The sequence below is a fragment of the Phascolarctos cinereus genome, unplaced genomic scaffold (genome assembly GCF_003287225.1).
Source record: "Phascolarctos cinereus isolate Bilbo 61053 unplaced genomic scaffold, phaCin_HiC Scaffold_4;HRSCAF=312, whole genome shotgun sequence".
Taxonomy (NCBI): Eukaryota; Metazoa; Chordata; class Mammalia; order Diprotodontia; family Phascolarctidae; genus Phascolarctos; species Phascolarctos cinereus.
Genome location: NW_027555847.1, coordinates 441,650,667 through 441,678,609, shown reverse-complemented (window position 1 = coordinate 441,678,609; position 27,943 = coordinate 441,650,667). Strand labels below are relative to the sequence as shown.

The 27,943-nt window shown below is 39.0% G+C and overlaps 1 protein-coding gene across 2 annotated transcripts in view; it reads right to left on the bottom strand.

Moving 5' to 3' along the window:
* The window catches only part of SERPINB5 (serpin family B member 5), a 39,608-nt gene extending 12,207 nt beyond the window's left edge, over positions 1 to 27,401 (bottom strand). The window contains exons 1-4 of one of the 2 annotated variants that reach the window (XM_020995823.2): positions 27,289 to 27,401; positions 10,037 to 10,211; positions 3,911 to 4,048; positions 131 to 248 (exon numbers count right to left, since the gene is read on the bottom strand). In XM_020995823.2, coding sequence (XP_020851482.1) covers positions 131 to 248; positions 3,911 to 4,048; positions 10,037 to 10,204 — 424 coding nt within the window. In that variant the 5' untranslated portion in view covers positions 10,205 to 10,211; positions 27,289 to 27,401. Of the gene's footprint in view, positions 1 to 130; positions 249 to 3,910; positions 4,049 to 10,036; positions 10,212 to 27,016; positions 27,238 to 27,288 lie in introns of those variants that run through there. The other variant, XM_020995824.1, reaches the window with a different exon arrangement.
* Between the last annotated feature and the right edge of the window lie 542 nt (positions 27,402 to 27,943).

Sequence of the window (27,943 nt, the reverse complement as noted above, 5' to 3'; positions counted from 1 at the left end):
AAACTAAGTGACTACTCCAAGTTTCTTACAGGTATGTAATTATAATTGATCTGATATGTGTTGGCTTGGGATGATAGAAGAAAAAGCAGACTCTGGTCACTACTACAGCACTGAATTAGAAGGTACTTGCCATCTGTAAGGTCCTTAATAGATTTGTTGATCTGGCCTTTAGTTTCTTCCAGTTTATCCTTAAAGTCAACAGTTTCCATTTCATTTGCATAGGGCCTTTTAGTGGCACTGACAAATTCCTGAAAAACATGAATTTTACAATGTAGACTCATTACACATTATTTAAAAGAGAAAAGAAAGTCTTGACCTACTACGCACAACTATCATCATTCTACTACATTTTACACAATTCTGTAAAAAACTTTCTTTGTCTGATGCCTTATTGTGGCATGGAGGTAGCTCTGAGTCCCTGGAAAATATGGTAACAGCTTATGTTGTTACATATGCCAACTCAGCAACAGACAATGTGTCTGCTTCTTGATGACCAACCCTGTGTTTGGAGAAGCTCAACACCAGGAAGTTAGACACCAGGCACTGAACTGTTTGACCACAGCAACTCATTGAATTGCCTACTAAGGGTGAAGAGCTTGTGATCAACATTTGTGGAGAGAGCACCCTGACCCATGAAAACACAAATCCTTTGAAGTATTGAGGAATAATCACAACTATCTTTTCAAATGCTGTAGCACTGTGTATTTTGAAGAGGAAAAGAAAGAGAAGGAAGAGGAGGAAGAGAAGTGAAAAAGGAATAGGAAGAGGAGAGGAAGAAAGTAGAAAGGAAGGAAAAGGAAGAAGGGAAGATGTAAAGGAAAAAGAAGAGGGGAAGATGGCAGAGAAGGAGAAAGAAAAGGAGGAAGAGAACAAGGAAAGAGAGGACATGGAGGTAAAAAGATGGAAGAGGAGGAGGGGAAAGAGAGAAAGGAGAATAAGGAAGAGAAAGAAAGGCAAAGAGACAAAGAAGGAGGAGAAAGGAGGAGGAGAAAAAGAGGAGGCAAAAAGAAAGAAGACTAGGAAGGAGAGAAGGAGAATAAGAAGGAGTGGAAGAAGGAAGGGAAAAAAGAGGAAGAGGAAAAGGTCAAGAACGAAGAGGAAGAGAACTGATTATTTATATAGAGAAGTCAATGGATTTTTCTAAGCAGGAAACAGAATTACTAATAAAACATGCAAATAGCACACAACCAAAACTAGCAATGGAAAGTAAATAGCAAAAACCAAATTCCATGAATTTGGCCAAAACGATTCATAAGCTTCCAAGGTAGCAGTACAGTCCACCTATGAAACAGATCACTTTCCCTCCTAGTACTATCAAAAATCTTATGCAGTATTACGCCATATAACAGCTTAATGGTAACTACTGTAGTGGTTGCCACCTAAATAGTTTATAAGAGCCAGCTTAACTGCAACTCTCAGAATGAAGTAGCTTCCACTAAAGCCAGTGGCAACCACTCCCACCTCCACCCCAAGGGGGAAGAGCAAGGAATAAACATTTATATAACACCTACTATGTTCCAGTCACTGTACCAAATGCTTTACAACTAACTAGAACAGAAGGAAACTTTATCCATATCCTAAAGATGGATTCTCACCTTCAACAAATATATATATTTATATATGTATGGAGAGAGAGAGAGAGAGAGAGAGAGAGAGAGAGAGTATGTATCATCTATTAAGTTTAAGCATTAATATTTTACAATAAATGAAGTCTGTGGAAACATTATTTCAGTCTATAGGTTGGCAAATTAGGGCAGCTGGGTTTCACAGGAGCTAGACCCCTGGGCCTAGAGTCAGGAAGCTGCTGTCAGTTTAGTCATTTCAGTTGTGTCTGACCCTTTGTGACCCCATTTGGGGGTTTTCTTGACAAAGATACTAGAATGGTTGGCCATTTCCTTCTCGAGTCTTCCTTATCTATATCTTGTCACAGGACTCAGATGGCTCCAGAGGAGAAAGTGAGCCTGATGACTTTCTTTCTTTCTTCCTCCAGAGGAGGAGAAAGTGAGGTGGCTTTGCACAGCCCTCCCTCACTTAAATCCTATTCACTCGCATGTCATGGCATCACCTCCCTAATGTCATAGTCTTCTTCAAGAACAGAGGACACACAACAACCAGCTCGTTATACATGTGAAGAAACAGACAAATGGGGTTAAGTGACTTGCCCAGGGTCACAGAGCTAGTAAGGTCTGCGGCTGGATCTGAACTCAGGCCTTCCTGACTCCAGGCCTGGTACTCTATCCATTTCACCACCTAGCTGTCCAACATTTGAAATTACCTGAGCCTTAAGAATGGGCATCTTTCTTATCTGCTGCCCAAAGCAGTAAAATTATGGTAGGGTATTTAACTTAGTGGTCTGGTAATTCAGTTTAGAATGCTTGAATCCCACAGTGCTTTATGTGGAGAGAACATTCTATAAGGCTGAAATTCTGGACATTTTTCTGCCCATTGGAGTCAGAAGTGATTTTCGTCCAACCTAAAATGACACTACTGATGTTCATTTAAGATTGGACTAGCTATTGATATCACTAACTCCTGACTACTGAAATCTGTGCTCTGACATGGCTGATCTTCACTGGTAATTAAGGAAGGTTAAAACAAAACAAAATAAAAGCTCATTGCGTGTAGTCAAAATGAAGAAGACAGATGAGCAGAATATCCAGATATCTGAAGCAAAACACTGCTGAGGAAGAAATGAGCTCGGCTATCAACACTGGTTAAATTAACCAGAATGTGTCTGGTTTTCCAGCTGTTTTCGCCCATGCGAATGTAGTCTAGGAGTGAGAGTAGAATGGAAGTATGTTAAAGACAAGATGTGAAAGAGAAACAAATGATCTTCTTGTCTTATCTTGTCAGTTTCTTGTGTTAATTGAACCTAGCCTCTTAGGATTGCCTTTTTAAAAAAATAATGCACTAATGATAATAAATAGTAAATTGGGATCATTCCAATAAAAGCTTCCTCATAACACTGTCTGCTGAAATAAATCTAGGGGAAGAACTATATGCAAAAATTTTGTATAAATGTGGCATGTAAAAAATAGAGGGTAAGGTGATTTTCTCTCCTGTTATATTAATATCATTGGCTAGATAAATGATCAGAGAGCATTAGGCCAGTCAGGAGTGGGTTGTTATGTCATCAACGGTTGGCCTAATATTTACCGAAAGTTGACATATAGTAGATAGACTATCAGGCTGTAGTTAGGAAGACTCATCTTTTTTAGTTCAAATCTGGCCTCAGATACTTACTAGATATGTAACCCTACATAAGTCACTTAACCCAGTTTGCCTCAGTTTCTTCATCTGTAAAATGAGCTGGAGAGGGAAACAGCAAACCATTCTGGCATCAATGCCAAGAAAACCTCAAATGGGGTCATAAAGAGTTGGACATAACTGAAAATAACTGAACCAAATGTTTAGTGACAGGTCAGTCAGCCATGGACAGAAATTTTTTAAATGTTGAAAGAGGATATGTGTATCCTGCTCACCTTGGGATCATAGATTTGGAAGTGAAAGAAAGACCTTTAAAGTCATCTAGACTAATTCCTCATTTTACAGAATATAAGTAACTTGCCTAAGGTCACATAGTAAGAGGCAGAACTGAGATTTGAACCTAAGCTCTCTGATTCCAAATCCAGAACTCCTTACACTGAACCACTTCGTGGTTCAACAAAATGTGACGATCCCAGGGTACATCTGCTGCTTTAGAAATTTGGGGGCAGCAGCAATTACTGCCAGATGCTCAGGCTTTAATGAGTGGCTCCCTAGTCACCCCATAAATAATTAAGGAGAGGGTTAGCTGAAGCTCAGGTGTCCCTAAATGCCCCTGTGAGGCTACAACCCTGTATACAGCTCTAAAAGTGTGAAAAGAAACATGAGCCAAGTTTTGTTTTAAACGTTTTTTAAAGCAACTTACCGCACATGGGTTCAGAGATTTATCTACATAGAGTCGCTTGATTAGCTTCAGGGAGTAGAAAGAACTGAGTTTGTTTACGTCAGAGGTCACTGTTTGAAACCCAAAAGGTACATCTTTGACATTTTCAAAGTGAAGGACCTGTGAACAAAAAGAAGAAGCTGCTTAATGGAAACTATTGATCTTTTCTGTCGCTGTTGGACAGCTCAGTTCAACCTTCATTTATTAAGTCCTGGCCAAGTTCAATGTCCTGTGCTAGGCACTGGGTGAGGAATGTGCTTGGGGGAAAGGGGCCAAGACACAAATCACATGACTCACCGTTCCTGACTTCACAAAGCTTGTAGTTTAATAGGGGAATATGGTACATGCATAAATAACTACACTCCATTCTCTTGGTTCTGGGCAGATGGGTGGTGCAGTGGGTAGAGTGCCAGGCTTGGAGTCAGAAAGACTCATCTTCCTGAGTTAAAATCTAGCCTCAGACACTCACTAGTTGCATGATCCTGAGCAAGTCACTTAACCGTCTTTGCCTCAGTTTCCTCATCTGTAAAATGAGCTAGAGAAGGCAATGGCAGCAAACCACTCCAGTATCTTTGCCAAGAAAACCCCAAATGAGGCCACAGAGAGTCAGAAAAATTAACAACAATGACATCGTCTTAGTTAGTTGTGTTAGGAATGATGTTCCTAATGTTAACACTGGACGATTTTCAAACATGATTAAGTTTCAAGTTCCCTCAAAGATGAAACGAGGATCACGATTTGGAGAAACAATATTTCATGAAAATGGTAATATTTAATAATAATAAATGATATTTTATAGCACCTTAAGGTTTCCAAAGTACTTTACACACATCATCTCACTTAGGCTTAAAAAGCTCTGTGAATTGGGTGTGATAGGCATTATTATGGCCATATTATGGATGAAGAAACTAACGTAAAGAAAGGTTGTGACTTGCCTTGAGTCATACAGCTAGTAATCATCAGACCTGGGCTTTGTACTGCTTCTTCAGTCTGAGTCTATTATGGCACACTACAAAACCCTGGGGAAACACTAGCCCCAGACAGGCTGTATGATTTAAACAAAGCCTCACACGTGAAGGGGGCAGAGTCCAGGGTAGAAGGCAGAGCAAGACGAAGCATGTACTGCCACCCCCAGTCCTTTCAGAAATACTCCCCTGAGGGAAAACAGACTTATTGCTAAGGTGAAACCAGGGAAATAGCAATATAATAAGAATTTGTTTCCGTCATTTTTCAGTCCTGCCTGATTCTTTGTGACCCCATTTGGAATTTTCTTAGCAAAGGTACTGGAATGGTTTGCCATTTTCTTCTCCAGCTCATTTTACGGGTGAGGAAACTGAGGCAAACAGGGTAGGAGACTTGTCCAGGGTCATACAGCTAGTAGATATATGAGGTGGGATTTGAATTCAGGTTTCCCTAACTCCAGACCCAGTGCTCTATCCACTATACCATCTCATTCCAAGGAGAGTCATGTGAGTATAGTTCTCTTCTACTCCATTGCTAATGTTTGTTAAATAAACCATACATGGCCAAAAGAACTTGTTCTAACTGATCTATCACAGACATATTTGAAGTAGGCAATGTGGGGTAGAGGAAAGCACAATGGATTTGTGGTCAGAAAACCTGGGTTCGAATCCTGGGTCTGCAACTTATTACTCTGGACAAGGCACTTAAAATTATTGGAGTCTAGAGCTTTCTTATCTGTAAAAGGAAAGAGCTGGACAAAATGATCTCTAAGGTCCCATTCAGCTCTAAATCTATGACCCTATCTTTTTTCTTTTTTCTTTTTTTTTTTGCTTTTTGGTGAGGCAGTTGGAGTTAAGTGACTTGCCCAAGATTATACAGCTAGTAAGTGTCAAGTGTCTGAGGTTGGATTTGAACTCAGGTCCTCCTGACTCCAAGGCCGGACTAATATATCCACTGCGTCACTTAGCTGCCCCTGACCCTATCATTTTTTTAATCTCTTAGGGATCCTCCCTTCTCCCCCGGTTTTTTTTTTTGAGGGAAATGAACTTTGGGGAGCTTGGCATGGAAATTGCACCCTGCCAGGCACTGTGCTAAGTGCTTTATCATCATCATCATCATCATCATTTGATACTCACAACAACCTTGGGAGGTAGGTGCTATTATCATCCCCATTTACAGATGAGAAAACTGAGGCAAACAGAGGTCAATGACTTGCCCAAAGTCACAAAGCTAGTGAATGTCTGAGGCTGGATTTGAACTCAGGCCTTCTTAACTCCAGGTCTGGATCTCTACCCACTGTGCCCCTTCGCTTTCATAGTTTCCCACACTGTGTCTAATGTAACGTTTACACGTGCTTCGTTAGATTGCATACAAGGATCCATACCATAGATTTTTACTGTTGTTGTTGAAGGTGAGAGTCCATTTTTAGGATCTGGATGAAGTTTCCCTAGGTTCTAGTTTGGTTGTAAAGTATGTAGCACTGTTCCTGGAACACAATAGGTGCTCTATAAATGCACACATACAAGGTAGTGGGATTTTTCAGAAAGCAAGCTTAAGGTGCCTTTTGGTAAGAGCCTCTATTTCTTTCTTTACAGCAATAGGTGCCAGGTTGTCTTGCATTTTATTCCAAAAACAGAGCCCCAGCTGGGTGTTATGAAAACAACAGAAAAGCAATTGGCAGAGAGAGTAATAATCCTAGAAGAGGAGAAATGCGTGGTAAGCCCAAGAGTGCTGCTCTGAACTGTTCTAAAGTTGGCCTGTGTAAAAAAGGAAACTTCATAAATCATACGTCCTACCACCTCAAGGACAACCCACCAAGGCCCTCCCTAATCCACTCAGCCTTGTCAACCTTGTCCACTGCTAGTCTTCTGTATACAATGTCTACTTCCTGCAGCCTCTCTTCACTCCCTTTTGGCCATGCCCTATTCAATTCCACCTTCATCTTCTGCTACCTGGCTCACGCTCATTTCTCACTTCTCACCAACACCTTTCATGGAATCATACATTTAGATCTGGAAAGAATATCAGAGGCTGTCTAATACAAACAGATTTTTTACAGATAGGGAAACTGAGTCTCAGAAACATTAAGTTTCTTGCCCAAGGTCATACAAGCAGTAAATAACAGAGCTAAGATTTGACCTGAGGTTTCTCTGACTTCATACCCAGAGTTTTTTTCACTATACTGTGCTGCACAAATTTTGCCCATCCTTTAGGACCTGGCTCAAGTCCCATTTTCTCCATAAAGCCTTCTCCAATCTTTCCAACCCTGGTGTCTTCTTTCCCCTGAACTCTTACTGCACGTAATTTTAAAGCTCCAGATTAGCAACTAAGAATTATCTGATTGTTTCATGTAGTTTTGTTTTCTCAAACAGAATATAAGAACTAGTCTTATAACCTTTCTGTATCTCATCCATCACACAAGTCTAAAGGCAGTGCATCTAGTGGAATCACAGAATGTTCAAGCTAGAAGGGATGTAAGAGAGCAAGTCCAACCTTCTCATTGGAATAGGCTGAGGCTCTAAGAATCTATGGCTTGTATTGTTCAGTTGTTTTAGTCATGTCTGACCTTTCCTGACCCCATTTGGGGTTTTCTTGGCAAAGATACTGGAGTGGTTTGCCATTTCTTTTCCAGATTGTTTTATAAATGAGGAAACTGAGGCAAATAAGGTTAAGTGACTTGGCCAGGGTCACACAGCTAGTATCTGAGGCCAAATGTGAATTCAGGTCTCCCTGACTCCAGGCCCAGTACTCTATCCACTGTGCCACCTAGCTGCCCAACATGGCTTACTCAAAATCAAATTTAGTGACTATTTAGTGACAGAATTGTAATATTATGGTAGAATTTTTAAAAATCCTGGATTTGGACCTGAGTTCAAATCTTAGCCCTACCTTTTGAGTATATTATTTTACCATTCTGGCCTTTATTTTTCTCATCTGTAGGATGAGGGAATTGGATGAAAAGATCCATAAAGTCCTTTTGAGCTCCTAATTCCTAAAATCCTATGAATCTGGTTCTCTGACTCCTCGTACCCATTACACCACAAAGCCTTGATGCCACATATAACCACTCAATAAATATAGGTTGATTGGCTGGTGAGTTGACACGATTGAAGCATTTTGTCCCTTTAGTCCTTACTTTAACTCTTTGGGTACCACAGAAGGTTCCCCTAAGCCTCAGAGAGGGCATCCCAGAAAACTGTTTCAGTTTCTTCAGGAGTTGCTACAACCTGGCCATGCCTCCAGAATCTGATAAGTATTAAATCCTACATTTTCACTCCTGATTTGAATCACCAAATATTCTCTCTCCAGTACAAACTAATCTAAATACAAAGTGCTTGTAACCTCACAACAAATAAAGCGGAGACTGCATACTCGAGAGACCTACACCATCTGACGATGAGAAGTCATGTTGTCACAATGTTCCCAACTCTCATTGACACACAGCAGGGCCTCTGGCTGGGAGATCAGAAAACTAAACAACCAAGCTGACTGCTGAGAAGATCACTGGGGAGGCAGCTGGGTGGAAGGGGTGTACAGGACCACATCTCCTTTTTGTACTTTGTCTCTTAAGGTTGCCCTATTCCCTTATGTTGTTAAAGCTCTGTGTAAAGATTTATTATCATTACTTATAATAATAATAATAATTTAGTGCTTTATGCATTGAAGCATTATTATCGACTCATTATCAATTTTGAACTTTAAGGAAATAAAGATATTTTGCCAGGGATAACACTCAGGGGAAGGTCTTAATTCAGAAAGGCTAAGGTCACCCACTGCATCCCAGGGCATCATCGGTCATCTCGATTTTCATCTTGCCACTAGACTCCAATGGCTCTGGAGGAGAAAGTGAGGCTGACAACTGAGACTCTGCCTCACTTAAATTCCAATGCACACACAAGTCAAGACATTACCCTCATGATGGCATTGGTCCTCTCTGAGAACAAAGGATAAACAATGAACAACTCTCCTATGCATCTGTACTTTCCAGAAAAATGGATTGAATGGGGGAGGGGGGATGTGGAGGTGGAGGGTTGATAGGGAAGAGACAGATGAGGCAAGGGCTACTGTCTTGGACTTTTATCTCTAGGCTTCATGTAAACCATGACCCAGACAGCCCCAGGAATGTTTAAGGGCTCATCCAGAGACACTGGGCTCAAAGTTCTTAAGAGTTCCCCGGAGGGGAAAAAAAGTGCTACTGAACTACAAAATGATCATTAGTATAGTAATGCTAGATTATAGGAAATTTCATCTGATGACTAAAAGTAAATGGGGGTATGAATAAAGATAATAAGAAATACACTCTATGGAAATAAGCATTGGGTGGAAAAAGACTAGGGCAAAATAAAGATTTGCAAACTTTCCTGCACCTTACCACCAAGGGAACTAACTCATCCACGCTAGCACCAAAAAGCTTTAATTAGATCTCATGCTTCACTGAGTGTTGACAAAAGCTGCACTGACTAAAGGAAGAGAATAATATTTTACATTTGCACAGTACTTGGGGAGGAAGGTCTCTAGCATGTTGGGTGCACCCCCAGTGGCCAAGGTATGAAAGAATATATCTAAGAGTTGGCCTACATGGATTGGGGGGATGGTAATATGGGTTACTGGAGGGCACATCCAAGTTGATGAGATCACAGATCCGTAAGGGCATGGTGCTTCTCGAAATGTTTTCAAAGGCATTATGTTATTTGACCTCACCACGTGCCCTATGAAATTGTAGGGAACAGGAACTATCTTCTCCATTTTACAGATTAGGAAATTGTGATGAAGAGAGGTTAAGTAACTCAATGTAATTATTGGCAAAGCTTGGACTAGAACCCAGTATTAGAGAGTTCAGGGATCTTTCTATTATATCACAATGCCTGATATGAAACACTTTTCTTGGGGCTGCTGTGGTCTCAATCAGATAGAGACCACCAGGACCTATTTTAAAATAGCAGAGCAAATTCCACAAAACCATGCTATTCAACTGCAGAAACTTCCTGTTCAACATGGGAATGTAAGTATGAAGAAAATTGGCTGTGCCTTAATTCTCGCAGTAATGCTATGCTAAAATTCCTCCCACTTTCCCCCTAGATATTATCCAAGTAAAAGTAAATGCTATTAGCTCTTAAAAATGAAAACCAAGAATCCAAAATGCACCTTTCCGATTTCATTTGCTGTATCACCTTTGGTGCCTACTTGAGCCAGGGACAGGGAAGTAGAAAGACATATTGGAGAGAAAAGGACGTTGCCTGCCACTTCCTTGTCACATAACTGTTTGAAAAGGTCAACAGCAAAAGCTGAATTTGCCAATCGTAGAGCATCCATTGTGAGCCTAGGATAGAAAAGTAAAGGAAAATATTACATTCATGCAATCACAAGGCATCTCAGAGTAGGGAAATCTTTCTGAGTCAATTTAATCCAATAAGAATCTAATCTATAGCATAGAAGATAATGCAAGACCTCCACGGTTGGAGGATAGGGAGACTAAGGGAAGGGGACAGACAGCCTCTTTCAAGCAAGAAAAGCTAAATGATTATTCTCAAAAGAGAGTCTTTCTTTAAAATTTCGGTGTTTAAAGCATTTCTGAATTGTTCCACTTCAACACTAGAATGATTCTGCCTTCAATGAGTAATTGTTACCAAGCATGGTGGCACACATCTATGAGCTCAGTTAAGGAGACTGAGGCTAGTAGACTGCTTGAGCTCTGAGTTCTGAGCTGCAATGAGCTATGCCAGTCAGATGTCCACCCTAAATCTGGCCTCAGTATGGTGAGCACTCAGGAGGGGGTGGAGATTGACTAAGGAGGGGCAAAGTGGCCCAAGTCAGCCAGTCAAAGCTTAGGTACCGTGGAGAGTTCCCTTCTCAGAATAATGTTTTAAAATGTATAAAATAAAATAAACCGAACTACAAAGGAAAACAATTATATTCTGAATCCAGAGAAAGAACTGATAAATAGATGTATAAAATGACTTTATATATTTATAAATTGTATTTACATATTTGTAATTGTATTTATACACACACACACACACACACACACACACACACACATTTGTATCTAATGAAAGCCATCTCCTAGGGGTGAGGATGGGGAAAAAAAAGGAAAAAAATTTACATGATAACTTTATTAAATATTTAAAAGGAATAGCAAGTTGTACGTAATAGATTTGCAGTTTCATGTGCAATCACCTTTTTAAAAATTATACTATGTTATGGAAATGCTTATTTTATTCCATAAATTAAAAATAAAATTTAAAAACAAAATACAGTTATCAAAATATTTTTTAAAACAGACTTACAAGCCCTTGAAATCTATACATGAAAATCCCTCCAGAATCTATGGACCCCAAGTTAAGAACTTCTGTCCTAGACTGTTCCTGAAATTTTGACCAATTCACTCACAATGACCATGCATTAAGAGTATAGTCATGCCAATTATGACAGTATATTTACTCATTCCTTCAACAAATGAGAGTATAATATAGTAGTAACATATTTATAAAGAAATTTACAATTTGCAAAGTGCCTGTGGCAAAGGTATATTATTGTCATAACAAACCTGTGAGGAAAGCAGTGTAGTATCTCCATTTTACAGATGGGGAAACTGAGGTCCAGAGAAGTTAAGCAACTGGCCAGTGGTCACAAATCTAGTGAGTGTAGGTGTGAGTCAATGAACTATCTGTTTCAGAGTCTATTAGCTGAATAAGATATAGTCCCTGCTCTGAAGGAGCTTAAAGTATAGTAGGGGGATGTGATCTATGCACACACCACTATTAATACAAGACAATGAGAATTCAGGGAGGGAGAGCTTACTTCTGGCTAAGGGGAATCTGGAAAGCTGTAAGGGAAACTGAGGAGGATAGATCCTCCCCAGTCCCCTGTGTAACCGTCTCATGACCTGATGGTGTAACTGCCTCATGACCTGACATAAAGATAAATGGAAGTTACCATGCATGGCCAGAGGTTACCATGGAGATGAAACATTAAATAAGCAACAAACTATGTTACCTGGAAAAGCAATTCATCTCCAGAAACGTTTTTCTTGAGAAAGGTGTGTAATTGTCCAAGGAATCGATTACTCCTTGGAGACTTACACAACAAACAGGTATTTAGGGGCTCTGATCAAGCCCCAACCTTTGTTAAAGATGGGTGCGTGCCTGAACATGAGCTCACCAAGGTTACGTACACACAACAAAATATCAAGATTGTTTTTCCCTGGTTTACATGGATATAAAAGGGATCATTTGGGAAGGGATTTTTGGAGTACTTTGATGTCAGAGATAGGGACGCCCAAATCTGCTGTGGTCAGAAGCAGAATGAGTGCACTGATTCTGTTGAGTCAGAGCAGGACTCCGCCCCATGGCCTCCCTGACCAACACCTTTTGGTGGTTCTTCAGTCTCCCTGGTCTATTAGGTGTTTGAGCTCGCCTGGTCAAGGAGTGTGTATCCTTTCTTTTCTTATTCCCCCTTTTCTTTATTTTGATTGCTATTTATTATATTGAATGTTTTTCTCATGTTTATGTCTGTGTGTTTTGCCTTAATCATTATTAATCATTGTAAAATATATGTGATAATTTGTTAAGTTTATACTGAGTACGTGCCATTATATCTTGAGATCCGAACCTAAATTGAAACTGCAAAGTAAGTAATCTTTTTGATTACAAAAGCCATCATGGAGGAGGTGGCATTTGAACCAGGCCTTAAAAGACAGAGAACAATCAAACAGGCAGAGATGGAGAAAGGACAGCCTGTTGTCGTCATTCAGTCGTTCAATCATATCTGACTTCAATCATGTATGACTTTTGTCCATGGGTTTTTCTTTGCAAAGATACTGGAGTGGTTTGCCATTTCCTTCTCCAATGTGCCCCCATTTTATGGATAAGGAGCTGAGGAAAATAGGGGTTAAGTGACTTGCCCAGGGTCACACAGCTAGTAAGTGTCTGAGGCCAGATTTGAACTTAGATGTTCCTGACTACAAGCCTGGTACTCTGCACCACCCAACTGCCCGTGAAAGGATGTTCTAGCCTGAAACAAGAGCATTAGCAAAAGCACAGAAATAGGAAAATGAGAAGTGCATTCAGAGACAACAATAATAGTATGGTTGAAACTTAGAGGGCACAAAGAGGAGAAATGAAGCTGAAGAGGAAGGATTGGGCCCAATCATGATGATCCTGGGCAGGTTTTATCTCTTTTAGAACTTTATTCTACAGGCAATGGGGAGCCACTGAAGATTTATAATTTCAAGGAGGATTTAACAGGATTGAATTAAAAAGATTAGAATTAAGTTAAAAAGAATAACCCAACTAAAATGTGTAGGATGGAATGTCCTGGGGGAGACAGGTCAGAAGGTTATTACAGTGATCCAGATGAGGTGACAGGAGCCTAAACCTATTTACATGGCAGGAGGGAGAATGAAAAGGCCCAGGGTGGAGCACAGAAAAGGCCCCACCGAGGTTGTGATCAGACATTTACTAGGTCTCTGATCCTGGGCAGCTTCCTTACTGTCTCTCAGAGCTTCAGTTTCTTTGTCTGTAAGATGGGGATAATAACATTGGAACCACCTCTGCACAGAGTGGTTGTGAGAACTGCACTTTGCAAACCTTTGAGTGCTATAAAAATGTGAGTCTGGGAGCTGTAACGGGCAGGACTTGGGCATGGACAGGCTAGAGGAGGAGCAAGGGCGAGCCAATGACATTATGAAGCCCAGGGGACCAACACAAAACAGGGAAGGCAGAAGGAAAGACAGGTGAAAGGACAGAACTGAAATACAGGCATGGGAGCCACCTGTCTGCAGAGGGGCAGCAGAAGAAGCCACAGGAACAAATAAAATTACCAAATGAGAGACTGAGGAGAGAGAAGAGAACAGGACAGGGATCTGAAACCTGGGAAGAAAAGACATTTTGAGGGTGGGAAGAGGAAGAAGAGTCATTGGAAGAGACAGTGAAGGAGCAACTCAAATAAGAGAAGAAAACCTCGAGAATTCAGCATCAATTAAGCCAAGGGAAGAGTTTCAAGGACCAGATGGGTCAACAGAGTGTTAAAGGTAGCAAAGATTCAAGAATAAGAGGTAGATCATCCCTTGTGAAGGTTCTGAGCAAATGAATATTTGATTCAATTCAACAAACACTTATTAAAACCCTATCTGTGGGGGCAGCTAGGTGGCTCAGTGGATAGAGCACTGGCCCTGAAGTCAGGAGGACCTGAGTTCAAATCCGGCCTCAGACTAAACACTTGACACTTACTAGCTGTGTGACCCTGGGCAAGTCACTTAACCCCAATTGCCTAAAAGCAAAAAAAAAACAAAACAGAACCTATCTGTGGAGCATGGCAGTTGGTGATGCTAGCCTGGAATTCAAGAGTGACATTAGTCAATCAATAAACCCGTACATGTTATGTTATATAAATGTAATTATATTGTATGTACTATTTGTACATTGCATATTTGCAAGTATTAGGACTGGGTATATAAATTTAAAAGTCATCTACAAAGAGAGAGGATAAAAGAAGGTACGGGAGGTGATAACATAATCAAGCAAGAAAATGCAGAGAGAAGTAGATGAAGAATAGATAGAGCAATGCCCACACTGAGAGGGTGGGAGGAATTCCATGAATCAGCATAAGAAACCAAGAATGTTTATTGAGTACTTACTACTGTTTGGCACTGGAAAATGCAAGGAAGCATAAGATACAATCCTTGACTCCCCACAGTTTACAAACTAGATGAAGAAATCACACAGATAAAAATAACCCCAATCCAAGAAGTGTGTGATTGCCATCAGGTACAGATAAAAAATGGGATTTGTTGTTGTTAAGTCATTTTATCAGTCATGTCCAACTCTTCATGACCCTATTTAGGGTTTTCTTGGCAAAGATTCTGGAATGGTTTGCCATTTTCTTCTCCAGCTTATTTTACGGATGAGGAAATTGAGGTAAACAGGGTTAAATGACTTACCCAGGGTTACACAGTTAGTAAGTGTCTAGGGCCAGAATAGATTTCAGGAAGATAACTCCCAACAAATGGGATAAGAGTTCATATAAACAAAAGAACATATGGCATGGAAAGAGCACTGAATTTAGAATCAGGGGACTTGGTATTGAATCCTGGTTCTGTTCTCTACCACCTGTGTAAATTTGAACAAGTCACTTTAATCTCTGTAGAATAATTTTCCTCATCTATAAAACAGAGGGATTAGATTAGATGCACTCCAATATCCCTCCCAACTCTAAATCCCATGATCCTATGATCCATTCCCATCTGAAAAATATAGGATGCTTGTAAAGAGGATATTGTAGCTAATAGTCACCTAATTAAAGGCCCATTTTGTCTCCTACTCTATACATCTAGTCTAAGTATGTCTAGGTGAAATTCTCATTTTCCTTTGAAGAATATCTATAAGAATAAAGCCTCTAAGATCACTTGCAACTCTGAAATCCTGGTGAATGAAGACATATGTAACACCATACTTCTGGTTTAACCATAGTCTATGTAGAAGCAGGGGCTTAAACTAGATTATCTCTTTGAGTCTTGGCTTCTAGGTGGCACAGTTAATTAGAGTGCCAGTACTAGAGTCAAGAAGACGAGTTCAAATCCAGCTTCAGATATTTTCTGGCTATGTGACCCTGGGCAAGTCATTTAACCTCTGTCTACCTTGATTTCCTCATCTGTAAAATGGGTATCATAATAAAACTACTTTGCAAGGTTGTGAGGATAAAATGAACAAATATTTGTAAAATATTTAGCATGTAATAGGCATATAATAAATGCTTATTCTCTTCTCTTACCCTCTCACCAAAATCTAGGATCATGTGGTTTGGGAAACCCTTTGGATGGATAAAAGCTTAAATAATGAGAAGTCTACACCTCTCTCCCTCTCTCTCTCTCTCTCTCTCTCTCCTCCAGACCTGTAATTTTATCAGTGTGGGAAGAGGCAGATTGGTAACTCCTCTTGGTCTTAACCAGTTGCCTGGGTCACTAAGAGCACAATTACAAAGGGGAAGGGAATGTGTATCTCCTATACTTTATAAATATTACCTCATTTGATTGTCACAACTCTGTGAGAAATTGAGGCAGACAGAGGTTAAGTGACTTACCCAAGAGCACACATCTAGTAAAGGACTATCAAAGGATTTTAACTCAAGTCTTCCTGATTCCAGACCCAGTAATCTATCCACTGCCCCACCTAGCTGCCTCCGCCAATGTATGTCAAAGGAAGGATTTATACCTTCTTGATGCCAAAATTAGGCTGTTCAGCCTTTTCAGTCATGTCCAACTCTTCATGACTCTATTTGGGGTTTTATTAACAAAGATACTGGACTGGTTTGCCATTTTCTTCTCCAGCTCATTTTACGATGAGGAAACTGAGGCAAACAGGGTTAGTGACTTGCCCTGGGTCACATAGCTAGTAAGTGTCTGAGGCTTGATTTGAACTCATGAAGATGAGTCTTTCTGACTCCAGGCCCAGCACTCTATCTGCTGCACCACCTACCTGCCAAAGATTATGTATGGTCAATCAAATTAACAGAGTCCAATTGTGATAGGTTATAAATGCAACTTCAGGCACTATGCTGTCATTTATGTAGGTTTTGATCATCATTTCTATCAACTACATCACAGGAAAGATGGTTGAGAGCTTTCTTTTAACCCATCTTTAATGACAGTCCAAATCTCAAGGCTAAAGTCATGTGTATGACTATGACCTAAATTTGCAATTTGAACAAAAATGTCACAAGCTGACAACTGAGAAAGAATGTCACTAGTGAACCCCCTAGAACTGAGCTCTTACTAGTAACTGCACCTTTTCACAGAACCTAGCACATGGTGACAAGTATAACACAAAGCTCACACAAAGCTTAGAGATCTTGAATGGAAGACAGTCTTACAGATAGGTTTCCCCAAAAATCTCTCAACCTGAAAAAGCTGTTCAGAGGAAAGAGATGTTTCCATTGACAACATTCAAGTTTCCCAATGTAAGCATCCTCTCCTAGACATGCTGTCGTCTTCTTCCTCCTACTCTCTACATCATTAGATTAAGGAAACAGAAATGCAGCCAAATGTACTCAGTGCTGGCTCCCATTCAGAATTCTCATTGGAAGCATAGGGAATCTAAAAGAGGGCCAAAGCCTCCGATTTCTTTAAGGCCTGATTTCTTTTGCCCTCTAGGCAGGTGAACTATGTGCTAGCAAATCACGTGGTCCCCACTCAATGGGATTATACCATCCATTAGACAAGTAAAATACTGAAAGAAAGAAGATATTCATTGCAAAAGATCAATAGATATGTCTCGAGTTGTTCAACTCCTTAAATTAAGTTCTATCTTTAATCTGTATTGTTTTTCCCTTTACAAAAGAGAAAATCCAAGTATGATTCATCTCAACAAAGATTTATTAAGTTCCTACTATGTGTCCAATGGTTTTTGTGAATTTCCAAGCTAAGTTCAAAGCAGATCAATAAACCTTTCTCTAAATTAAAATAGTTTAATCTGATAGAAAAAAAAAACACCTGCCCCATCTCATCATTTTTTTAAAGTAGGTGTTTGCTTTAAAGACCAGGAAGGTTCACAAAAGGCTGTGCTCTGTATGACTCATAATTTCATTTAGCTTAGTTGACATTAGCAAATTGATAAAAAAAAAAAGAGGTTGAGAGTATGCCAAACAGAAAATTATTATTAAAGTTAAAGCACATGGCATTCCTTTCTATTAACAAATAGTGAACTACAAAAGTGGGAAATGCCATATACTATCAGGGAAGATTACTATTATACAGTTTTGCTTAACTCTTTTGGAGAGATTTCTTTGGATGCTTGTCATATAGAGGTGACGACTATGTAAAAACAAAATGCATCAATATTGCCTTTTAAAAGAAAGTACACCAAACGTAAAATATGAGGCAGGAGTCTCAAACCAGTAGTTCCCGATAAAGTAGCAAATCTGAAAGTTTTATCTGGTAGATTTTCAAGTAGTTACCAGTCAATCCCACCCCACCCCTCCATCCCACAGCAAGGATTCACAGAGGGAAGGTAAGCACAGCTGACCTCAGCTGACTTAACTGTCAGCAATTCCCCCTTCTACTTCACCTAAAGTGGCACTATTATCAACCAATCATCCATCTCCAGTCTTCAAGAAAGTGAGAAGTAGCTCCAAAAAAAATTTTTTTTTAAATACTGAGGATCCCTATTATAGGACTCTCTCACATAGCCAAATGGATTCCATCATCTCATCAATCCAGAAGTTGGCACTAACGATCCAGGTCACAATCCATCTATACCTGCCCATTCTGTGATATCCTTGCCCATATCATCCTGAAAGATTACCACAAGAGGTGCCCTTTGTTATGCTACAGGCCTTCCTTACTTTGTCCCAGCATCCCAACAGTACCTATGGAGAACACTAGTTGAGGAGGATAGAGGATAAAAATCCATAATCAGACAGCAAAGCAAGCTTGTTACACTCACTCACACACACACACACACACACACATTCACTAAAGAAACCATTATTTTCATTTTTAACTATTTTCTTTTGCATTTTACAAGCCCTCCCAAACCTTGAAATAACAGCTTCCCTAATATGAAGTGGCACATAACCAAGTTGGTTTTAAAAATCAATGCTTAGCAATGCAACTGACTAATAAGTAACTCCCACATGTCTTTTTTGTGTTGTTCCCTTGGGAACCTAAAATTGATGTAATTGCATCATCAATAGTAAGCTCTCACTTAAAATTTTTTTTTCTCTTTCTTGGAAAGGAATGCTCTGAATTTTTGGAATAACTGATGAGGGCATTTGAATGCAAAGCTTCTTTTGTAACTGGGGCAATATTGTTCTACAAGAGCATTTGGATACAATGACCTAAACCTGCAAAGAAGAAAAATTAACTTTATTTCCTCTTATGTAGCCCAGGCATTATTCATTCTCAAAAACATTTTGCAATGCATTTAGCTGAATGACACTATATGAATAAAAGACTCTAGTGGCTTTTAAGGCAATTCATGACATAATTCAATTAATACTGCGTTTCAATTAAAGGTTCAAAGCTAGCTGCTTGTTAGAAATTTAAGTCAGTGCATACCTCACTAAAGATGATGTATCAGAGAGAGAGCTTTGCCCCTAACAACCAGTCTTTCCATTGAAGATGTTTCTTCCTGTTAGATAGGAATGACCATGCATGAGTCACCCATGAGATCAGGCCTCCTTAGTATGGTGACCTGTGCCTTTCCCATAAAAATTCTTCTTTGTGTTTTGGGAAGGTCATTTCAACCATTAACCTTTGATGTACAAACTAAACAGCCTTCCTGAACACTCTCTTCTAACAGTGGACACCATTCAACCAGTTTCTATTTAGCTTAGGCTACATGCAAAGCACTGGGCTTGGTGCTGAGGAGGCAAAGACAAAAATAAAACATCCCTTGCCCTCAGAAGCTTATGGTCCACTACTATTTAATGTGATCAAAAGCATCAACACAGTAGAGGACAAAGCAAACAAATACCATGCCTAAAGGCAACATGGCTGAGTGGATACCAGAGTACTACCAGTAATTGAGAAGATGTGAGTTTGATTCTGGCCTCAGACATTTACTGGCCTGGAAAAGCCATTTAACCTCTTGGTCTCAGTTTCTTCATCTGTTAAATGGAGGTAATGATAGGACCTACCTCGTAGGGTTATTGTCAGAATCAAATGAGATTATATATATATATATATATATATGGTATTTTTCAAACCTTAAAGTGCTATATAAATGTTAGCTATACATATTTAAATAAACCCTACTAGGCTCTGTGGTTCTATGTACTTTTAAAAAATAATATTTTGGTTTTTTGCCAATTACATATAAAATAATTTTTGGTTCCATATACTTGTCAATCCTACGATCCTATAACTAAATTAACCTTTACTTGGATTATGATGACCAATCACACATGGTACTTAGAATCATCTGCCCAGTGATTGGCCCTAAGTGACTGATAATAATGGGTTCAGTGTTATATCCACATGGGACCTAAGTTAACACAAGTTTGACAGTGGTCACAGCCAGGTATCAACCCAATGATACAATGACATAACAAGGTCATTTAATGAAATGGCAGCACCATGAGCAGCATGTCAATTTCCTACAAAAACAATTATCATTTTAAACAGAAATATGGCACTGATGGTCAATAGACAAGTGGGAATTTTCCTCCTTCATTGTAGTTCAGTGTTTTCATGACTTCCATACAAAGTGTTTCATGTAGCCAGTGCCGGGGCTTCCAGTTAGTTACTCCCTGACTTTAAACAGCTTTTTTTTTACTTGGTTTCTTTTGTAATCCCACATTTTTTTAATTTTATGCTTTTAAAATATTATTCTGAGAAGGCATCCATGAACTTCACCAGACTGCCAAAGGAATTTATAAGCCACAAAAGCTCCAGATGACATTTAAGGGCTTCTTCTGCTTCTAAAATTACAAGTCTGTACTTCTCTAGGCCTCAGAGAACATACTCTACATCTCTATTAATCACATTGACTTTCAGAAACTGCATTCCTTTCAGACTTTCTGGACATCTCCAGCCTTGATCTCTCTCCTCCCCCTTCCTGTTCTCTTTCATATGTTGTCTTCCTGCATTAGAACATAAGGTCCTTGAGGGCAGGGGCTGTCCTACTTGTTTTCACTTGCATCCCCAGCACTTAGCTCAGTTCGTAAAACATAGAAAGCACTTAAGAAATGCTTTATCTAAAAAATTTAAAAATGCTTTATCTTGGGGCAGCTAAGTGGCGCAGTGAATAGAGCACCAGCCCTGGAGTCAGGAGGACCTGAGTCCAAATCTGGTTTCAGACCATAACACTTACCTAAATTAGCTGTGTGACTCTGGGCAAGTCACTTAACTCCAATTACCTCACAAAAAAACCCCCAATGCTTTATCTATTTATCTTCCATAGGAAAATTGAGGAATATAAACCTAGTTTTAAGAAAAAGTGCCAATCTTAGAAGCCACTTCATGGGATCACAAAATTTGAGAACTAGAAAGAACCTTAGATATAATTTTGTATAACTCCCTTACTTTATAGGCCAGAAAACTGAGGCCTAGAGATGTACATAATTTTAGAAACAGAAGTAACCCTTGGTATTATCTGGAGGTCCTAATCTTTTTTTGTCCCATGAACTCCTTTCATAGTCTGGTGAAGGTTATGGACCCCTTCTCACAATAATCTTAAAAAAAAGTTTAAATTTATTTTATTTTTAGTTTATGGAATAAAACAAGTATTTCCATTATATAGCATAATAAAAAAAATATGATTACGCATGAAACTGCAAATCTATTACATACAATTTGCTATTCTTTTTAAATATATAATGAAATTATCATGTAAATTTCTTTTTTCCTTTTTTTCTTCCCTCCCCTCCCCCATCCTAGAGATGGCTACCATTACACACAACTATGTATATTCACATATATATGTATATATATGTGTGTGTATGTATGTATATATGTCTGTCTTAAAAACATAAAATAAAAGCCGTAGGATTACAAAGGAAACCAAGTATATTGAAACATAGTTATCAAAATATTTGAAAAGCAAGTTCATGGTTTCCAGGTTACAAAACCCTGAATCACACAATTAGTCAAAGGCTGAGTAAAGACTAGAATCTCAACCTCTTCTTTTTCCAAACAATGCTCTCTCCAGTATGCTACTCTGCCTTCTTAGCTCCTGTCTTGATAACAATGACATATCTGAGAGGTTCAATTTTCAGAAGTTCTAAAGATTTTATGTCTTTATGTATCCAAAATTATTTCTTTAGGAATAGAGACTTTTAGCCTTACTATTTTTAAACCAACACTGATTTTTCTTACTCAAAGGCTATTACTTATCATAGAACTTGTAGTGTTGGAAGGGATATTAGAGATTACCTATTCTGACTTTATTTTGACAGGTGAGAATTCCCCAGATCACAGTAGCAAGTTAGAACCTGCAAATCCTGTCTGTCAATCTAATACAGGTTCCCATACACCATGATGCATTTTTCAGTCATTCTTGTGGTAGATCCACTGGCAATGTATCTGTTGAACGATTTCATCATTGCCGCTAAAGTTTTTGTTTGTTGAATCTTTCAATGATCTTTTGTCACACTGCATTATCATTTTACGTAGAAGCCCAGCCTGGGAACAGAGGGACAAAGGCTGATTAGCAGAGATCCTCTTCCAGGGATCAAGAGGGCTGTTACAGCTTGCTTGTATATGCATAGGGTTTCATTTGCTTTTCCCGGCTAAGTTTAAAAAAGCAGCTTCCTTGACATTTACCAAACCTCTCTTAGCAAACCCAAGTCTTAAGCAGCCCCCAAACATCTTTTTTTTTTTTACCAGCTGTGTGAAACCTCATAACTTCATGTTCTGACACTGGTGACTAGTTCCTCATCTTAAAAAGTGAGCTCTAATTTTCAATCCCCAAATATCTAAAACCATAAGATTGAAAACCTCACCACTGTCAGGCAAATAGGATATTTCATTCAGTCTTTAGACTCCAATTCATTCAATATATCCTTGCAAATGTTATGCATTTGCTTCCCATATTGAGAACACAACATCTTGTCTGTCCTTCTTTTGGCTTATTGAAAAGATGGATTCACTGTGTATTAAGCAAAGATAAGCAGAGGGGATAGAGAAAGGAAAGTGAATGATTAAAGTACAAAAAAGTTAGTGCCTTTAGCAGTAACTGATTTGCTTATTACTTTCTGTTTCTCTTCATCATTTGTAGTGTCAACTCTATAATTATCTTTTGCTTACAAAAATTGTCATGTATAGGTAATAACTATAATATTGTATCTCCCACATCTGTCCCCTCTCCCCACCATTCTCATGGCCATCACCCTAGTTCATATTCTCATTACTTGGGTGTGAGGGGTCAGAAGAAGTGATACAAGGAACTCTCAAAGTCTGTCTGAAGAACTTTGCTATCAATTGTGAGACATGGGAGACACTGGCATAGGACTGTCCAGCATGGCATGCCTTCATCAAAGAAGGCACTGTGCTCTATGAGCAAGGCAGAATAAAAATAGCTCAAAAAAAATGACTTTCTCAAATTTAGAGACATCTCCATCTCAAATGTTCATACAGACTATTTGTGCAGAGCTTATGGTAGAGTCTCCGAGCTTGTATTAGTCTGATCAGCCACACGTGGACACACTATACATTGACCACAGACATAGGGATGTCATTTTGGTCCTCTTTGAGCACAAAGGACAAACAACAACTTGGGTGGTGGAGAGCGGAGGGCTGTTGCCATAGTCTGCCTCTCCACCCCCCCCCCCCCCCCCCCCCCCCCCCCCCCCCCCGTCAGTCTCTCTTCCAAGTCATCCTCCATTTGGCTGCCAGATTAATCTACCTAATGCACAACCCTAATCACATCACACTCTCTTCAATGCTTAGTGACTCAAAGCCTAACCTTCAGTATCCTCCAAAATCTGGCTCCAATCCACCTTTCTAATCTTATCTCACACTGCTTCCACACACATTCTCTATATTCCTGCCAAACTGAACAACTCACTGTCCCCTGAACACAGCCTGTGCTCTTCTGGCTATATGCATTTGTTTGCACTATTTTCTAGGCCAGGAAAGCCCTATTTGCCAATTCAGTCTACTGAAATTGTACTCAGGACTGAGTTCAAATGCCAGCTCCTAAATGCCTTCATGATCCCACCTAGTACCTTGTACTAGTGTTACCCATTTTATGTACTTATGATATTCTCTTTTCATGATATTTCTGTTTGTGTCTCAGCTACAAAGACTGTAAGCTCTTTAAGGATTAAAGCCATGTCTTAGTTTTCTCATCTCTGCTCAACCTAGCATAGCTTCTTAGTAGGAGTAGGTGCTTCATAAATGTTGAATGAATGAACGAACAAATGACATTTGCCATGAATACATAATACATTTGTCAATAACGCATTTGTATTTTAAAATGACAGTGAGGGCTGTTGCTGCTAATTACCTTCGAACTAACTTGTATCTACTCTAATTAGCTTTCTAGTGACTTGGTCTTACTTTTCAAATCAGTTTGCTCACAGTTACACTTCATGACAGGTCTGCCAACCTTTCTTAGTATTGAGAAAAATGAAGTCACCAATACTATTCAAAGAAAGGAAATAGAGACGATCAGGAGCACAGGCTTTCAAAAGTTTGGATAAAAGTATTTGCAACCATAAACCCAAAAAAGCAATGTTCAATTTGAGCTACTGTGTGAAACAAAACTGGATAACTGGTTCTCCTAATTACTCAGTCAAGGATAAGTGCCAATTATGTGCTAGGTACAGGGAGACAGAGATGAAATAGTCCCTATCCTCCAGAAGTTTATATGCCTTCTGGGGGGACAATATGCACATATTCAAATATATACAAAACATATAGAAGGTAATTTGGGAGAAGTCCTGTTAACTGGAGAAGGGAATCTGTAAAAAATGTATGTGGGCCTTCCACAAACGAGACACACAAAAATAAAATCAAATAATTTTGCTTGGATAAATAACCAATTTTATAAATATATCTCAAATGTTTTTATGAATTTTAATTTGTATTTAACATTATATTGGAAAATAATTTTTAAAATGTATTCTACTTTATTCTAATGTACAATATCTTGGGAATTCATGCTATAAAGAATTTAAAATAGTCTAATTTGTATGCTATGTACCTAGCACATAGCATATAATTCAAGAACTATTTTTGTGTACATATTATGTACAAGACATTACTCTAAACACTGATGAGGAAAAGAGAAAGAAAAAAAAATAGTTCCTACCCTGATGAGAGGCAGAAAGAGTATTAAATTTGGAATCAAAGGTATTGAATTCAAATCTAGATTCTGCTGCTTAATTTCTATATGACCTTGGACAAATCATTTAACTTCTCTGAGTCTCAAATTCCTTATTTGTAAAATTAGGCAGTTGAACTAGATGACTCTAAGGTGTCTTCCAGATCTAGAGCTACGATGCTAAGAAGCTTACAACCTACAGCATTTAGCAGATGGCATTAAGAAGTGTGAATTGAGTTCAATCAAATCAAATCAAATCGACTCATGAAATGCCTAACAGAGAGCTTCTGATGCTGAAGAGTTCTGTGCAAAAAGCAAACAACCAGGGCCAGAATGCAGAAGTCTTTGAAGCCCTGAGATAACAGAAATTTTAGAAATTCATTATTTGATTTTGTGTGTTTAATTACCCTCTGCTCTGCTAGAATAATCTAAAACACCAGTTTTCTTTATCATTGCTATAGAAGACAGATCTATTGCCACCAGTGATGTTGCTAGGTTGCAGCCCTGTCCCAATGACCAGAACTTATTACAGAGCACCAGCAGCAATCCTAGAAGGACTGAAACAATCACTTTCAAAATATAACCAAGCAAAGTTAGAAATATAGGGGAGCATTTTCTGTTGGCAATCCTTAATTTGGATTAAGCAAATCCATAGGACAAATCCTCTGCTTCTCCACCCACAAGGAAATTACTCAGCATCTGCAATATGGCTGGGAACTGGCATAGTCTTCTTAAGATCAGAGCTCAGTTAACTTTGAGACACGCCCAACCTAATTCAAACTTGCTTGGCTAAAATAAGTAGGCATTAAAAAAAAAGTCTGGAAATACAGAGTACTTAGAGTACTCTGTATATGTAAAATCAATGTGGATGATGAATAAACATTATAACAGTTAGGGAGAAAGACCCAGTAAATTATCTAATTCATTTGCCCATGGCAAAGTAGAATTGGTACCACAAATTATCCTCTCCAATTTCATGTAGTCTAAGCTTCAGTGTTCATAGCAACATAGTTTCTATCATTTCTTCATTTCACCCCATTCTTCTTAGTCCCAATACCTTCAACCATCCAAAAATTCTTTGGGCCTCGCTTTCCTTGTATAAGAAATGAAAATGTTAGATTATATTGCACCAAAAATTCCTGCCCACTCTACGTCTATGATTCCATGAGGCCAGACGGCTTTTTGTCAAGTTTCTTTTCACTGTTGTTAGGATGTAACTGCAATGATTGTGGGAGTGTATGATGCCTTGTTGCCAAAGAGAAAATGTGGATTAAATACTGCAATAAGAGGGACTCATGAGGACCCATTTACCCATAAGAGAAGATTCATTTCTTTAGCTAACATTTGTTTAGTACTTTAAGGTTTGCAAAGCACTTTACGAATATCTCATTTGATCTTCACAATAACACTGGGAGGTTGATGCTATTATTATCTCCATCTTGCAGCTGAAGAAACTGAGGCAGACTAAGGTAAAATTATTTTCCCAGAGTCACATAACTGATAAGTGTCTGAGATTGGATCTGAACTCAGGTCTTCCTGACTCCAGGCCCAGAGCTCTCTCCACTGCAATACCTAGTGCCTCTTTCACCACTTATACCTGTGGGACCTTGGGCAAGTCACTTATCTTCCTCTGGAGCCTCAGTTTCTTCATCTGTAAAATGAGAGGGTTAGACTACATGGTTTCTAAGGTCCCTTCCAGATCTAGATCTAATTCTTCATTCTCTGAAAGAAACCAACAAATCAATTACTTAATTCACTAAGTGAAAAAAAATCCCTATGGTTATTGTACTAAATTTTGGTACTTTGGTGTATCTGTGACTTTGCGAGTGTGAGTATTCCTTTCACATGTGCAGCTCACAGCCTTTTCCCATGAATCCTACAATCTTCTGATCATTTTCTAGTATACATTTTCCCAGAAACAAGGTCAAATGACATAATGTAGGCAAAGCATTTTGCAAACTTTAAAGCAATATATAAATGTTAGTTGGGTATTATAAAGTATTAATAATGTTAATTGTAAGCCTCCATAAATTATCTACCCATACACTAGAAGCCTTCCTCTGATTTTTTTTTCCATATTTAGGATACAAGTGTATTATATTAATAAGGTTAAATCCCATTTAAGCAGTACCTGCTAATAAGAGTGAACCAGTCATTCCAGTGGTTCCCTTGTAATTAGCAAATTAAGAAGTGGAAAAAAAAACTTGCTTACTTTTAAGTATACACACCCTTTCTGAAACTGATAAGAAAAAAAAAGACTTTAACAAAATGCATCAAAGACCATCAATCTGAATTCTAAAGTAGAACATAATCGGAATACTGGGCAAACCACTTCTACCTTCATGAATCAGTCGTCACTTACCTGAAGAGATTATCTCTACGTGTTTCTGCCTTGTCTGGTTCAATCTGATTTCCATCCCTGAAGCAGAATTCCCAGTTAACAGTGGGAAAAGTAAGACAGATCGGCTGGCTTACGTGGAAGCAAAGCGATGGGTAGGAAACCAAGATTCCTAAGAACTGGCCATTGCATTGTTTCGTTAAGCTTCTCTCCCTTCCTAATCAAAGTTATTGTTTTCTTTTAAGATTTCAGAAGTTAAGAAGGAAAATTCACCCAGGTCCCTCCCCTCCCCTTACCTTGCTATGCAGTAATCCTGGGGAAAGTAATGGCAAAAAAAAAAAAAAATTAAAGAATCGAGCTGAGGAACTGGGTGTTGAGGCAATGCCTTTCAGAACAGAAAGAGCCAGTTAGCTCACCTGAGGCCTGCGGCCACTCCCACTGTAACCACTCCTAATTTGCTCTCTCTGTGTCCCTCCCCTCCCACTTGCTTTCTCTTCTTACTCATACACCTTGGCAACTTTTCCAAAATTGAAAAAAAAAATGATTCAGCCTAAAGTTGCTGTTGTCTGCAGAGCTTCCAAAGGCTAACAACATGCTACAGCAAAGAGGGCATGTGGAAAACTTGGGACAATAATGCTCTGTTGGTGGAGATGTGAATTAGTATAACCATTCCAGAGAACAGTCGGGAACTATGTCCAAAGAGTTATGAAACTTCATACCCTTTGGTCCAACAATACCCCTGCTAGGTCTGTATTCACAGATACTTTTTAAAAAGGAAAAGGACGTATGTATTTAAAAAATATTTCCAGCAGCTCTTTCTGTGGTAACAAAGAATTGAAAATTGAGGGGATGTACATCAGCTGGGAAACGGCTAAACAGGTTAAGATAATTGTGATGGAATACTATTGTGCTATAAGAAATAAGAGCAGAATGGTTTCAGAAACTCCTGGG